The 15751-nt window shown below is 43.8% G+C and overlaps 1 protein-coding gene across 1 annotated transcript in view; it reads left to right on the plus strand.

Moving 5' to 3' along the window:
- mctp1a (multiple C2 domains, transmembrane 1a) overlaps positions 1-15046 on the plus strand; it is a 118185-nt gene extending 103139 nt beyond the window's left edge. Inside the window, exons 17-20 of the mRNA XM_028415126.1 lie at positions 4718-4827; positions 5321-5430; positions 5587-5684; positions 12391-15046. Coding sequence (XP_028270927.1) covers positions 4718-4827; positions 5321-5430; positions 5587-5684; positions 12391-12462 — 390 coding nt within the window. The 3' untranslated portion in view covers positions 12463-15046. The remainder of the gene's footprint in view (positions 1-4717; positions 4828-5320; positions 5431-5586; positions 5685-12390) is intronic.
- Positions 15047-15751: the final 705 nt, after the last annotated feature.

Raw genomic sequence — 15751 nt, forward strand, 5'->3', positions numbered from 1 at the left:
CCTTAATTAGTTAATTTATGACTCAAGATCTTTGGTTTTAAAATGAACTAAAGAAGACTTTTTGGAGCGTCTTTCTGTGTGCCTACTGAGCTTATTCTCTATAACTATCGGCACTTAGAATTGTTACTCTTGTATACATGCCACTATTGAATGCAAATCAACTAAGGGCCTTTATCTCAAAAGCTACCCCTCCTTAATCATTAAATTATTTTTGTATTTCGCAGTGAGCACTGACGTATTTATGAACCAAAAAAAAAAATAAATTGTTTTCTTTTGCCATGTTTATTTTTTAAAGGAAAGAAAGTATTACATCCTGATTTAAACAGATGCAGAAGATGCTAATCCTATGCTCTTTTTATTATTGTGTCATTCATAGTTCTTTGCCCAAGCTTTGAAAATTGAATTTGTGTCACCTCTATAGCATTCCTCAACTTCGGTTTTCTTTGTTTCCCCCATTTTTTTTTTTTCGGGGTGGAAATGGGAGGAATGCCGACTTCTCTCTGCAGTTACAAAATCAACAAGAACGCTTTCAGATGCCCTCTGGGAGCCACATATTAGCATCCTGTCACGTTTTATATGACATTTCAATTTTTACTGTGCTGCCAGAGTGAGAGGCAAAAAAAAAAACAACAAAGAAAAACAGGTGCAATTTTAGCACAGCGGCAACGAGCAGCAGCCACTTGTGGTTCAGGCTCATTTCGTGGTGTGAGGGGATATGTATACTGCTACATTATAACTGTTAGGTTTATCATTTTTATGGCGTAACCCAGCAGGGAGAACAATGTGATCGGAGGTTAAAATAGTCTCAAATGGCTCTCTCTTTTCCACCCAGTAGATATAGGACAGATATTTGAGTCCATCGTACAGTAATAGGCTAAGTCCTCAGTGACCTCTCTCTTGTTTAGCTCTAGGCCTTGGGTCACTGAAGAACAAACTGTCTTTGCAAAGTTTACAACTGCTCACTTTGCAGTTTTGCATATAGATGTACTTTGCCATGAAGGGATCTTTCTGAAAGAGAAATGGAGCAGTCGAGTACACAGAGGCATTGTGCATCTTTCCTTTGTTAAATATTTAATCAAGTGTTTCAAAGAGTTTACCACATTTGTTTACCACAATTAACCAGCAAGTGCTGTGTGGTTAGCCTGACTTGGCTGTTTCTCTGCGTGTGTGTCCCTGGGCGCTCTCTGGTATCACTAAGGGTTATTTTTTTCCCCCTCACCCTTTAACGCATGCAAACAACTCCCATCACTTTAACGAGCCTTCCTGCCGCTAAACTGATGGGCGCTTGGCTGAGATTTCACATAACACTCCACACATCCAAACAATGATGCAAACTTTGGACATAACAACAAAAGATGCATTTATTGTCTTTAAATGGCATACATGCAATTAAAACATGCAACTCTCAGCCAACAAAGGACACCAACTTGCTAAATATTTCTGCTGCCAATCCGATGAGAGCTAATTGATGTCAGAGAGTTTCTTCTGCACTTAGAAACATTTCATTCACAGGATAAACAAACTGTCTTCATGCAGTTTATTATTTTAATGCAAAGTCATATGCTGACTTTACCCTGAGCTCACATCACAGTGTAAGTGCTATAAGGATACAGATCATTTTTCAGATAACAGAGAAGAAAGGCCTCTAATTCCCTTGTATGTATATTATTTATGTCACCTGAGGAGTATACTGATACATTTTGGGATCACAAACTAACGATAGTCTGCTGGTCATAAGAGTTCAAAATAATTCAATATTAATTAGTGTTTGTTATTAAATCCTGTCAATCAAGCACTGTGGATGATAAATGAAATTCTGTGTTTGGCATCTTTGCATTTTAATTTAAGTCATTACTCCAGTATATCCACAGTTCCACAGTTTGAATATGCAGTCAAAAACTACACATATCAACATTACATCCAGTCAATCATTTGAGTGCATTGACAGTTTGTTGACTACAGACTCAGCTGACAGTTTGTCAGTGTAACACAGTGCAGATGAAGCTACAGTTGCAGTCTGTTAAAATTCATGATGCTAAACACATTAGGCAGACTTACTATACTATCCGCCTGCACGAATCGGGCCATGCAAGCATCATCCAGCAGAACACTCTTGTCAGAAGAGGTGGGATTTTTAGCATACTTTGAGCATTAACATGACTTGTATCTGTAGCCAAGTAAAAGCAAGAGGCCGCACAGATTTCATTTTTATTAGCCTTGCCTTCAGGTCTCCAAACAAACCCACTTAGTTTCCCTGACAGACACAGGAAGAGAGGTGGAAATACAGGCCCTAGGTCTGCTGTAAAGATTGAGCCTCCTAGGACCTTGTCAGAAATGAAAGTCCATGTGTCATTACATGTCACGTGTCAACATGTTGACTATTTGTGTCTTAGAAAGCTAATCTCCTTGATTTACAGATTTCAGCCCCTTTTGTCTACTGTCATCATCTCTCTTTCTTTCCTGTTTCAATTCTTTATCAGTCACGAGTCTAAAACAAACTCACTATATAGAGGAAAAAATGCATTTAGAAGTAAAGAGCTTCATCATCTAATCTGAGCTGGGGTACAGTATTGTTTGTAGAGTCACACAGCAAGACCAGGTGTGCAGATCAACCTTATCTAATAGCTGTAGGGTGTGTGTGCGTGTTTGTGTGCATATTAGGTTCCATTATAAGAACAGGTTGCCTGACTCCATATGTGCGCAGTGTGCAGGGAAGCTGGGAAAACAAGGTTCTCCGTGGCCCTCTGTGTTATTGCTACCTCCCGCCTCCCCAAGCCGTGTTTGAAGACAGGAAATAGGAGTCAGACCTCAGTCCGAAGGGCATGTGGCAATGGTTTATACTCCACTGACCTTCGACCTATCTTCTCCACCCCCGCCCACTCTCTCACACCACTCCCGTGGCCCTCAAACACTCACCCCTGCGTTGGGCTCGAAAAATAAAATGTCCTGAAGCCGGCCCAGCCCGGGCCCGGCTCGGCCTAACCAAACCCAGCCCGATAGACACTGTGTTCCGAGATTTGTTTGAGCGAGCAATGAAAAACAGATGGACTGTGAGGAAAGGACTGCGAAGAGGAGGAAAGAGGGTGGGAGGAAAGAAAGGGAGTCTTGTAAAATATTTGCGAAGAAAAATAACCCTGAGACGCTGTCTAATTATATCTATTTGTCTTGTGTGGTTTTGCTGGGGAGGCCATGTGGTCTCCCTGACTGCTCCATGGTTCATTTTTCACATTATCTGATCCTGGATGGAGAGCAAAAAGATGAGGGTGGGTTTGGGGGCAGTTTGGGTCTCAGTGGGAGGGTTGTGGTGAGGTGTGGGAAGAGATGCGGGGGGGCTCAAAGAGTAAAATGTGGTAAAGGCCTCTGAGGTCCTGAAGGTTTCATGTGTTTGACTGCTTCACTGACTTTGGGTATTATCGATAAGAATTACTGAGTGCTTTGCGACTATAGTCTTAACAACATCCATTTATCTTCATCTATATCATGGTCATTCCCATACATGCTAACAGAAGAGAAATGCTTGTTAGTCATGTTGGGGGATTTTTTGGTTTCTTATTAAAGCTAATTGTGTCTATTTTGGACTTAGCTGACAGGTTCTTTAAACACATTTTCTCCAGTCCAAAAACTCTTTTAACTTATCTATGGATGTTTTAATGTCACTTTTACTCCTTTTGTTTCTTTCACAGGTGTTTAGTTATACATGTTTGTGCTGAGTGCCTGTATATTGCTGCTGTAACAGTGAAATTTCCCAGCTTGGGATGAATAAAAGACTTCTATTCTATTATTGCTGTGGCAAAGTACTAGCAATAGTGGTCTCCCCTGCCAGTGTTAAAATTCTCTTGCTCTTCGGACACTGTAAACTGACCACCGACAGATACTTTATACTGGCTAGTCCTTTCCTCCCCTTTTGTCTTCCAAGCATGCCCTCGAGTCACATGTAGCCACAACCAGTCTGTGTGTTAATGTCTGCACTCAGCCAATGGCTTTTGATCACTCTCTGTCACCTCATTCTGTCCAGATCTGTCCTGTCCCTGCCTGTCAGTCAGCAGGCAGCTCGTTGACTGTTGCATGACTTCTTAAATTCTTCACTTTGTTTCAGCAAGAGGGGCGGAGGGTTTTAGTTTTTGGATTGCCTGCCTATTTTTGCGGTCCAGCAACATTCTCAAGTTCACAACCATCAAAAGTTGAAAAAGAAGAGCTCTTCATGGTGGGTGACAGCATTAATAAGGATGATAATGATGTCACGGCTGGTGACATCATCACAGTGTGCCAGCCAGCAGAACAAAAGAGGGCTCTGCCCGGTCTTCCTCGCTGTCTTGGCAGCAGCAGCAGCAGCAGAGAGAGAGAGAGCGTGAGAGAGAGAGAGAGCTCAAAGACTGCTGTATCCATTCGGCTTTCAGTTTAATTCTGCCTCTCTATTCACATATTCAAATTTTCCTGTGTGAGCATTTGTAAAGAGGAAAACATTTTGATTTGTTCTGCCAACTTTATATCTCTATTACTGCCTGGAAGAAAAGCACTCCGTCACTTCATGCAGGATATCCGGTGATTTGGCTCCCCACTCCAAATCTTTGACGCTATTTAAAATGTATTGTTTTCACAAAGATGCCTGTGCCCAGCCTCTGTCTTCTCTCTCCCCTCTTTCTCTGTCTCCTCTCTCTTCCTCCCTCATCCTTGCTTTCTTTCTCCCTCGCCTACATCTCTATCTGTCCTCTTGCAGGACTCAGAGAGAAAGGGCTTCATGAACAAGCTTTATGCCATTCAGGACGTGTGCATCAGCGTGCAGAATGCACTGGATGAAGTGGCCTCCTATGGCGAGAGGATAAAGAAGTGAGTCGTAAGCCTGCTCCTCGGCACCTGGCCCACTCCATTCCGCTCTGCTCTGCACGTCCTAGTGTTTTTTCCCGCAATGCCAGGCTGGCCCGCTTCCCTTTGCCAGCCTAACTGAGTGTAACTCAGTGCTGCTCTCATGGAACACTGCCAGCGTGACACCCAACCCTGAGACCCAAACACAAAGGCTGTCTGTGTGTCCATCACATCTCACTTAACCCTGCATGACCTCTCACCACACATCACTGCAAATGCACACATGCAGAAAACAATTTATTTACTTGTACACACAGCCAGCCACATTTTATTTTATGTACTGTAGACACACAGAAAGCAACATGAGTATGAATGAATCGAAGCTAGAAGTTTTCCTTCAGTTATAGATTAAAACAGTTCAGTGTGTAAATTGGATTATGTCACTCACAGATACTCCTTTCTGTTCATCTTTGCCATGTCTTCCAATTATTTTGTCGCATTTATCCTCTCTTTGCAGCACATTTAACTGGACTGTGCCTTTCTTAAGCTGGTTAGCCATCGTGGCTCTCGGAGTGGCCACCATCATCATCTATTTCATCCCTCTCCGATATATTGTGCTGGCCTGGGGTGAGACAATATAATGTTGTTTATTACCCTGTATTATGTAAATACTTCTGTGGCAGAGCAATGCCTTTTCTTTCTATGCTCATACGGTATGTGCTAAAGTCCACCTCTCTTACTGCGACTCTTCCTTACCTGCCCTCACTGTTTTTCTCTCTACAGGAGTGAATAAATTCACCAAGAAGCTGCGAGACCCTTACACCATTGATAACAACGAGCTGCTAGACTTTCTGTCCAGAGTGCCCTCAGATGTACAAGTGGTGGGTGAACTCTCCATTTTTTTTCTTCTCATCTATTGATATCTTTTTGACATCACGTCTGTCGGTTTCAGTCTTGGGCAAGGGCTCAGGGTCCTTTTATTATCTTCTCTGTTTTCCTTCTTTTTTTTTCTCTTCCTCTTCTCAGCTCCTGGCTCTTCCCTGTTGCTCCTTCATGTAGAGTGAGCTGACTATTCATTGTTTTAGCCAGGCAGACACCTAATCTAATTATTTCAAAACCGTTTCTGTGTTTTCCTATTAATAGCTTCCTAGTCTAATTCAATTTCCACATACATGTCTGGAGCTGTGTAGTAAGATAACAAGGTTAAGTGAGTTTAGTGCCCAGCATATAACTAGGTTGATTGACTCCATACACAGACACTCACACACAATTACAGTTAGCTGTTGATTCCCAGCTATGCTAGTAATTGGAACAGAGTGTAAACCAACAGTTAACCAGCCCCATGCGGTTTTGCTTCTACATTAGCCGTGAGATCAGATTAACTTTGTGGCTGAAAACTGCAGACGCTCCTTTGGTAAAATATAGCTTTATTTATGTGTGTGCATGTGTGTATGTTAGCTGTAACACGCTGTGCTACCCAGGACAGAGAGCAGTTTAAACTGCAATTAAGCAGCAGCTTGTGAAAGTCGTTGTGTTATCCAGCGCGAATGGTGTCCACTGTGGCCGTTAAGCCCTGCTGAGCTGGGTTCAACACACACACGCACGCACACAAACGCACCGATACACACAGATGCAGGCTGAGGCTGAACGACCCGGGGCCTCTGATACGACCGATCCCCTGCCACAGCGACGCTGACACACTTCCTCTTTGATCGCTTGTTGCCCGCAACTTCTTTCATCTTTACAGGGTCATAATCCTTGCTCCTCTGCACACCCCGGTGCTCTCCCCCTCTCTGCCCCCGTGCAGTTTTACAGTTCTGTAGTTTACAGGGGCCTGCTGCAGCAGCAGGCACAGGGCAAGTAGCCATCGACTTAAATGAGCCCAAGCTGTCCCCTCCGGTGAAGTGCAGGCACCTTACACACCTGGAGCCTGGAGGAGCAGAGTGGTGAAGGGGCCCGGGCCCGGCAGGTACGAGGCCTTTACAAGGTCCCTAATGAGGGCCTGCTGGCTGGGGAAGGTGGGGGCAGGCATGCTGCTCTGGTCTAGTGCCTGTGCCACTGAAGTTGTGCCTACTGTATAAGTAATACTGTAAGTGCTACTGTAGTGGTTATTGCTGCAGCTGTTGGAATAGTAATTGTTGCCAGGTTTCACTGAGAGCGGAGGGTGACGGAGTAATGAGGGTGAAAGACTAAGGGAGAGGGGTAAAAATAGAGTGGGATTAAGGACAATACAGGAGATTGTTTGACATTATAGGGTAGGTTTATTTTGTATTAATAGGAAACAGTCAGTCACATTTACATACTGAAACCAGTGCTGATCCTTTTCTCTGTCCAAAGGATAGTTTTCTGAGAAGACACCCTGCTGTGTAGTTGTTGGCTAAAAACAGACCGGAACGTTCTGCTCTGCGGTGCATCCCGTCGGTGCCTCCGGTGGTGGGTTCACCTCATTGCCTGCCCCCACCTTATTAGGTCAAAGACGTCTGCGGGGATTAAGCCCTTGAGGCTCTCAGATGATACAAAGAGGTGCTGAGGTCCAAATAGAACGTCCCCACACGGGCACGTGTCTATGGCACCCACTGGCATTGGTGCAGGGGCCCACTATGCCTGACACCCTGGATGACTAATGAAGTGCTATTTCAGGGCCCCAGTGTGACCTCACACACATACATAATCACACACACAGGCTTTCACAGCAGTAGTGCATGTGAGGTGGGTTGGGGGTGTTTCAGTGTACTGTTCCGCATCATTTGGAGGTGCTTCAGTGCAGCCAGAACTGATGAGGTTCTAATGACTGTATATACAAAGGGCAGCCACAGTGGGCCATAGTCCATCATAATGTATATAGCTGTACTACACCACAGCTATACTGGAATAGCTTCAGGACTCTCTTGAGTTTTCTAATTATTAATTTCTTGTTACAGTGTGGCACAAAAGTCATTCACATTTAAGAGCAGCAAAGAAACTGCATCCAAACACTGAAACAAGGCTTCTGCCAGCACCGCCAGATACCTTTTAAGCACTAAGGTCTTAGGGTTCATGGACACTGCTGTTCCTTTTTACCACCTGAACAGTTTACTTAAATCATTATCTCCCTCTGTGAGCAGTCATGTTAAAGGCCAACAAGGAGTGCTAGTGTGTGTATGTATGAATGTACATGTGTAAAAGAGTTACTTTCTGGATAGCTATTTCATGTTTCTATCTTTTACCAGTGTAACCTATCTTTATGGTCATTATCATGGAATCCTTCATGTCCTCTTAAACGAGGGCAAACTGAGCACCTTCAGAGTGCTAAGTATTCCCTACCTGACGTTTGGGAGGTGTCGGCGCGCTGGTATGTTTTACGACACCATTAGCCATGTGAGCTAGGGAGTGCATAAGTAGGGCCAAGGCAATTAGCATGCCAAGTGGCCCTTTATGATGGGTGTAAAGGCACCAGATCAAATCCCCAATACAAAAATAAGCATGAATTCCAATTTAGAGCCTAATGAACAGCGGGGAGTCAGGTTAATATTTTTAGACAACATTTATGTTGGGGACGGAACCTCATCGGACGTACAGGGGCCAAAGGCAGGATAGTTAAAGGCTGAAACATTGCCAGATGCCATCATTTACACCTAGCAGAGGTCTCCCTCTCCTTTGCTTTGCCCTTTCCCACTTTTTAAACATTTTACTGCAAGTGGACAATTAGTCACTGTTCTATGTGTGTCTTGTCACAGCAGGTAATAGGCAAACTTCCCTTACTTTGTGTGCCCCCCCCCCCCCCCCCCCCCCCATTCACTTTTATGTCACCTTGGCACAACAATAGACACGATTGCTGAATCCTCCGCTCTGCAGATGTCTGAACTGTACGCAATAGTGTTTCCCTGGGAACATTTAATAACCCTTATGCTCCATTAGGTGTCACATGAGATGAAACCCACACAAGTTTTTTGCAGAAAGGGACTGAAGAAGAAAATAACACAGTATCATTAAAATATAGCTCTCATACCACTTTTGAATTTATTTATTTACTCGCCTATTTACCTTTCTTTGCTCGCTGTCACTCACCTTGGTTTCGCCTTGTCTGTCTGCCCACACTGGCATCATCAAAACACTGTCAAAGGTTCAGTGTGAGAGGGAGAGAGAATGAGACAGTGTGAGAGGGAGAGAGGAGCAGGTCCCGGGATGCTTTGTGGGTAACACTGTTAAACGAAGCACGATGCACGGTACACGGCACCCCTTCAGCAGAGCACACTTCAAAGCCTGTTTTGCACTTGTACTGTCAACATTTGGGAGAGGAGCAGAGCAAGGGGGGGAGCAGGCTTTGAGCTGCGCTGGGTCTTTACCCACTCTTTCTCCTGTCGATGTTCCCTTTAAGCTCCCCACTCGTGTACCAAATTGCTTATGTGCTTGCTGCATTACCTCACTTTTTACTTTCACCCAATTCCGGTTTCTTTTATTTTGCTAACGTCCCACTTTCTCCTCGCCTCCTCTGCCTTTTCTTCTGTTTTTGACTTTAACTAGCTCTTGTTGTCTACATTGGTTTGGTGCCTGTGTGTGTGTGCTTGTGTGTGTTATTAAGTAAGGTGAGGGGGGAGCCAAGGGTGTAGCATCAGGCAGGCCTGTCACCTGTGAGGTGGAATTGAACCTGTAACGCACGAGCCCCATTTCTCCTGGCAGCTCTTCACAAAGGAAACTCTTGTTTGATTGAAATATTGTTTTTTTCCCCTACACCCTTTCTTTTTTTGTTGATCCCCTTCGCTGCTCTTCATGAGAAACAAAACCTTACTTTTTACTGACAAGCAAACTTTTCTTTGTTTGTAGGCAGTCACAAAGAGTTTTGTTTGGACAGGAATGTCAACGCGCAAAATTAAATTGCCGCATTCCCTTTTTGCTGCTGTAGGCGTTTGTCCGTATAATGGGACCACAAACACACAGTGATCCTGCGCAATACCTGTCCTACTTTTGGATACAAGCAGGCCTATTTAAAAGTACAATTTGTTACAATTAATAATAAACCTTTAAAACTAACAGACTAAAGAGATTTTTAATAAGGTTTTTTTTTGTCTGCAGTTATTTGACCTTAGCAGAAATATGTCCATCTGACTACACCCCATGCAGATGTGCTGTTATTCCTTCACTCATGAGTGAATGAAATCATTCAGCCATTCACTCACTTGTTCATCCATGGGTGCACCACTGTCATTGATCGCAGTCATGTGGGCATTCTGCCAGGACTGTCATAGCCCCCTAACAGAACTACCACCACACACACTCACATGGACTCACATGTACACACAGATGGAGCCATATAAACCCCTCTCTGTCCCCTGGGTTTTTGTTCCGTTGTCTGCTTTAGTTGGCAAAGCTATAAAAGGATCCACACCCACATGAGAGCAGTATCTGTCATCACCCGAATGTCCACAGATCTCCCTCTGTCTCACCCAGTCTCCTCTTCAGTCTTATTGTTTTCTCTTCTGTTTCCTTTGTTGGTTTGTCCTGCTCTCTGCCCCTCGTTCTCTTCTTATTTTTCTGTCCCCTCTTTTGTTTCTTTCCATCGTTCCTTCCTCTGTTTCTTTTTTTTTTTTGTTCTCTCCACCTGGACTGCTTCTTCATCTTCTTTCTGTCATTTCTGAGTCTCTTCTTCCTCTCTGTACCAGGTTGTATTTGCACAGCTGTTTAGTAGGATATTAGTTTACCTTGTGGACAGTGTGGAGTAACCAGAAATCTAAATCAGTGCAGTCTGGCTGCCTAGTGAAGCATAGAGAGCAACACATGCTGGCCTAACCACTCTGTAAGCACCTTAACGGGACATTGGTGACCACCAGTGTGAGGCGGTGTATGTGTGCGTTTAGATTTTTATTGGATTTTAATGATAGAAAGGTGGCACGGTTCAGTATCTCTCTGTGTCGGGGTATGTGTGTGTGCATACATTCCCTCTCCTGGTATCCATGTGTGCATGCACTGGCCTTCATTTCTGTGCACACACATCTCTTTTGCATGTCAGTTGCAGGCAGAGGACCAGAAGGCTTCATTGAAGCGACAGTGGGAACCAGTAGAAGATGGATGATAAAGGCTTCTTCCGAGCCAGTGCTGAGAGAGACGCTAGTGTTCCCGTCCACAGCAGACAGACCCGCCATGAGACAGAACAGAGAAGCCATATTGATGTCAGTTTGTTGTCTGCTTGGAGAATCAGAGGGAGTGTCAGTCAGTCAGACAGGCAGAGTAGCCTATAGTACATCAACCTAGGAGGGATTCCACAGACGATTCTGGCTCTTTGGTGCTGTGACTGTTGAGTCTAGTTCTTTTTTTTCTATTAGTATTCTGATTCAGTGGCTAGTGCTTGTCAGTGTCTTGAAACTGTCTAGACTAGCAACTGCATTTTGTGTGTGTGTGTGAACATTTAAAAGGGAGAGTGACAGTCTCTGGTTGTTGATGCACAGCCACTGTTCGTTCTGAGTGTCCGTCACTTACAGGTAAGTTTCTAAGATCTCGCCATCTCCACAAAGCATCAGCGTCAGCGGGGATTCACTTCCCTTTAAGAGAAATAGATGACACTCCCTCAGTGAAAAAAAAAACTTGTGATGAATTGAAGTAATGTGCAACAAAAATGTCTGTTTTTTGTGATGCAATAGTGATACAACAATAGTCATAAGGTATTTAAGGTCTTGCTAAATTAAAAGGATTTAAGAAACAGTGTTGACATTGTCAGAAAAGCCGTTATTGTCTTTATGGCTGTGTGTGTGTTAGAAACACCGGCAAACAGGTAGTACAGATCAGATCATAGACGGCTGTGTAGGTGGATTTTGGCCCAGCCCAGATGAGCTCTTCCCTTGTTTGTGGGTTTTTACGCTGAGCTAACCGGCTTCATATTCAGCTGACACGTTTGACAGCAGTATCGCTCTTCTCATCTAACTCTCTGCAGGAAAGCAAATGAGTCTGTGTCAAACTGTGCCTTTTAGTGAAGGTAAAAATGAGGCCACAGGGCAGACATGCAGCAGCTCGAAGAATTTTGGTCATTTCATACACTCCTACAGCACCTAACTGTAAAAGAGGCCCAAAGTAAAATCCTTAATTTTAGCTCGACAGGTGTAGGAAGGCATGATTATCTTGATGGAGGCTCAGTGTTCAACTAAAACATCCATTCTAAAAATGGTTACAGTGCATTTTTTTTCTACCTTCTGTCTCCTTCCTCTTTCTGCCCTTTCTGTCTTCCCCATCTTGCTATGCTGAGATGGCTCTGTTGTCTCTCCAAGCTTTCCCATGAGCCCTTGCCCTGTTCTTTGTTTGTTTGTGTGATCCCTTCCCTTAGGCCACTGTTGCACATCTGTGAGAGTGTGTGCGTTTGTGCGCGTGTACGTTGCGTGCGAGCATGAGCGTATCTGTAGCTTTGAACAGTGTACACATATTGTGTGTTCTGTGTTGCGCGGATGTGAGTGTCTGCATCTGTGTGTACGTGTAATCAGTGTGTAATCCCTTCCCTGAGGCCACTGTTCCACACAGCTGGACCGGAGCCTCTGGAGGGTCTCTGTGCTATTCAAGCATCCTTTGCTCTTTCCACCTGACCGGGTGGTGTGTGTGCGTGTGTCTTTCTGTGTGTTTTAACAGGTGCAGTACCGAGAGCTGAAACTGGATCCCAATCCCAGTCCAAATAAAAGGAAGAAAAACAACCCCGGGTAGATGACTGTGTCCGCCCACCAACTCTTCTCTTCTCCGCTTTTCTTTTCTTGGTCTATTACTGGACACTAAGGAGCAGAGGAAGACGTCTCTGGACCAGCTCGGCTCAGCTATCCTTCCTTTTTTATTTATTCTCTTAAGCTTTTTTTTCCTGTCTTTCAATTACTCATGGTGTACAGAACAATTTCATCAAGTGGCATTTTTGTATGATTACAAGAATCTTCTTAAATAATTATTATCAGCATTATGCTTTTGATTTTAAAGGCAAGTGGGAAGGATGGATTGAAAAACCTTTATCAGCTTTGTGAGCCGCTCTCCAACTTCTCTCCATCAGCTCCCAGGACTCTCTGTGTTGGCTTGCCACAAGTGTCACAATAAGTGAAATGAGTTTACCCTCACCGTTACAAAAGACATCCATGTTGTTGCAAAATACAAGCCTTATACTAAAACATTCTGCATTATCACACGTACATTTTTAGCTCATATCGAAGTTAAATAATTTTGGTAATATGTTTATATTTTGTAATTGTTTTTGTACTAAAGTATCTTTTGTTTTCTTCCTCTCCTGGATGCGGTAATGATGTTGTGTTCACTGGCAGTAATTTGGATCGTCTCCATTTAACTCTGCCAGCCAAGTTGATTAGCAATTATGACGGTAGCCTCCAGATATGTCCCTCTTCACAAACACAAATCTGGACCAACAGGCTGAAGGCTTGTACTGGTATCTGTCTGTTAATACAGTGCCCAAATTGTTCTGACTCCAAATCAACAACAACTAAAAAGCAAACAAACTGTGATATCAGTTTAAAGGTACAATTTGTAAGACTCTGATTCAGATTCTGAAGAAAGAAACAGGTCTGATATTAGGGATGTTTATGCGTTGTTGTGGAGATACATGTATTTACTCAAGTTAGCATGCTAACCAGCTAGCTTCAGCTGGTGAATCTAGTCTTCCCCTTAGTAGCCAGAGAGCTATTTTTTCTATAATTACTTAGTTCTAACAATGTTGAATGAGGAGTGCCGACCCGACTAGGATTATCTTTTAGCCTTGCTCGAACACCGTGCTGCACAATGCTTACATGTCAGGTGATGCAGATCATTATGCAGGCATAGGGATTTCTGTACTGTATCAGTGCCAGGCGTACACTAGAGTAGAAATTAACAAACTGCACCTTTAATAAAAACAGCCTGTACCCCCCATTGCTTTCATTATATAGTTGTGTTTTACACAGCTGGTTTTAAGCCCTAAGCCTTTTTTAAAAAAATCTGCAGATATTTTAATTGTGTTTAACCCTTAACAAACCATGCGCCCAGTCAGTCAAAGAGACACCTCTCTCTCTCTCTCTCTCTAGGCGCAGCAGACCAGGCCTGCTGTCGTAGTGTTAATTTAGATGTCACCCAGTCTATGCAGAGTGTCGTCAGGCAGGCAGGCCTTTAGGCAGCCACAGCCCTAATCTTGTTTGAAAGGCTGGTCTCCTTTCCTCTCATCTCTCTGTGTGTTTGCCTTGGCGGCCACACACACACACACACACATGCACACACATTTATCCTGTGTGTGCATAGACACGCACAAAAAATCCCCACATGAATACACATCCCCTTGAAGAGATCCCGCTTACACATACTGTACCTATTTGCTCACAGATGAAAACATAACATTGTATTTGAGCAGGAACATTCTCTCCCTCTCAGGCACACACAAACACACAAGCTGACACACAAACACACTCTCTGTGATGCTGTGCCCCAGGCTGGCCGCCCTCTCCATCTGCCCCACCTCCTGTGCCCACAGCTCAACTTTGATCAGTCTTTCCAGAGACAGAGGCTTGTATATGTGAACTGTGTATGTAAGAGTGTTTGCGTACACGCATTTATGCAATCAAAGACATGTTGCTTTTCTCAGTGTTGGTGTGTGTGGTGTTCAGTTGCGTCTCCCCTCCAGCTGTAGACTGATGCCTAGATTGAGTCAGTGTGTGTGTGTGTGGTGTAGCAGAAGTGCCAGCTGTTATTTGGTGTAGAGTTTGCAGAGATGCTAGATGAGCAGCAAGCCATTGTGTGACAAGACGGGGCTCCAAGGGGACTTAGGCCTGAGATGTCAGGGACAGAGGAATGTGTGTGCATTTCATACTGTTTCAGATCCTTCTTCCCATCATGCTTTTCTCTGTCGGCTCCCTCATTCGTCAGTGAGCGGGGTGGCGACCTTGTCTGAAGGGATGGTCTCCTGGGCTTCTCGCTGAGCATCTCTTGAAAGATCACAGCACAGGCTACATTTGAGGAGGTCTTCTCTCATGCTATTGATCCCTGCCTCCAACCTATGTTGGTTCCTTTCCCTTGGTCTGTCTGTCTTTATCACCGTGAACCCCCTCTCCCCACCACAACTACAGCTCTCTTCTGCCATTTTTGTCATCCTCTCGTCTTGTCTCCCTGCCTGCCATCGCCTTAACCCTCTCCCGCTCCCTCCTCACCCATCCATCTACATGCTTAAATATCAACAGGCTCGGATCTGTCACTCCAGAGGGCTGCTGTGTGTGTGTGTGTGTGTGTTTTTTATTTTTTTGAGGTATCCACTTGAAAGACAATAACAGACTGTCCCCCAAGAGCAGCGTTCCAAACTGATTATAGCCTCCTCAACAAACACTCATGTGACTCATGAGGGATGGCTCTTTAAAAAGCCTGAAGGGACTGCTTGAATACCTGATATGTATGTGTCTGCTACTATATGTAGTCATTTTACAGCAAATTGTGGTGGCTGTTGTGTGGTATTGCATCCAAATACTTTTTTAAATTTTTTTGCTCATTTATTTGGTTTTACAGGAAACCAAAGTGTTTTTATTTTGTATGACGTAGAGAAAACAAGTTATATAAAATGGAATGTATCAGACCGATAGTCATAAAGAGGAAAAAAAAAAAGCACTTTTATTTGCGCTGAGGTGAAATAAGACTATTTATTTTTTAAATGATGACTGTACATAGCTACGTGTGTATTAATTTATGGTTGTATTTTATACAGTATGCCTGTTGGTCTGGTGATGATATTGTAAAGTAGGTTTATGCCTGCCTCATTTTATAAAGATCTGTCTTTTTTCCGCCTGCAATGTTGCCTGCGACATCATCTTCATGTGCCCCGATCTGACCAATCAGCGCTGTAGAAGCAGAGACTGGCTCGGGTCAGGAGGGGCCAAAGAAAACATGATGTATATCTGATTTGAGTAATGAAATGCATCTGATGTATGTTCGTTCTTTTGAAAAGAAACATGAGATTAAATATTTTTTATCATCTTCAGAGTCCAGT

The sequence above is a fragment of the Parambassis ranga genome, chromosome 9 (assembly GCF_900634625.1).
Source record: "Parambassis ranga chromosome 9, fParRan2.1, whole genome shotgun sequence".
Lineage (NCBI taxonomy): Eukaryota > Metazoa > Chordata > Actinopteri > Ambassidae > Parambassis > Parambassis ranga.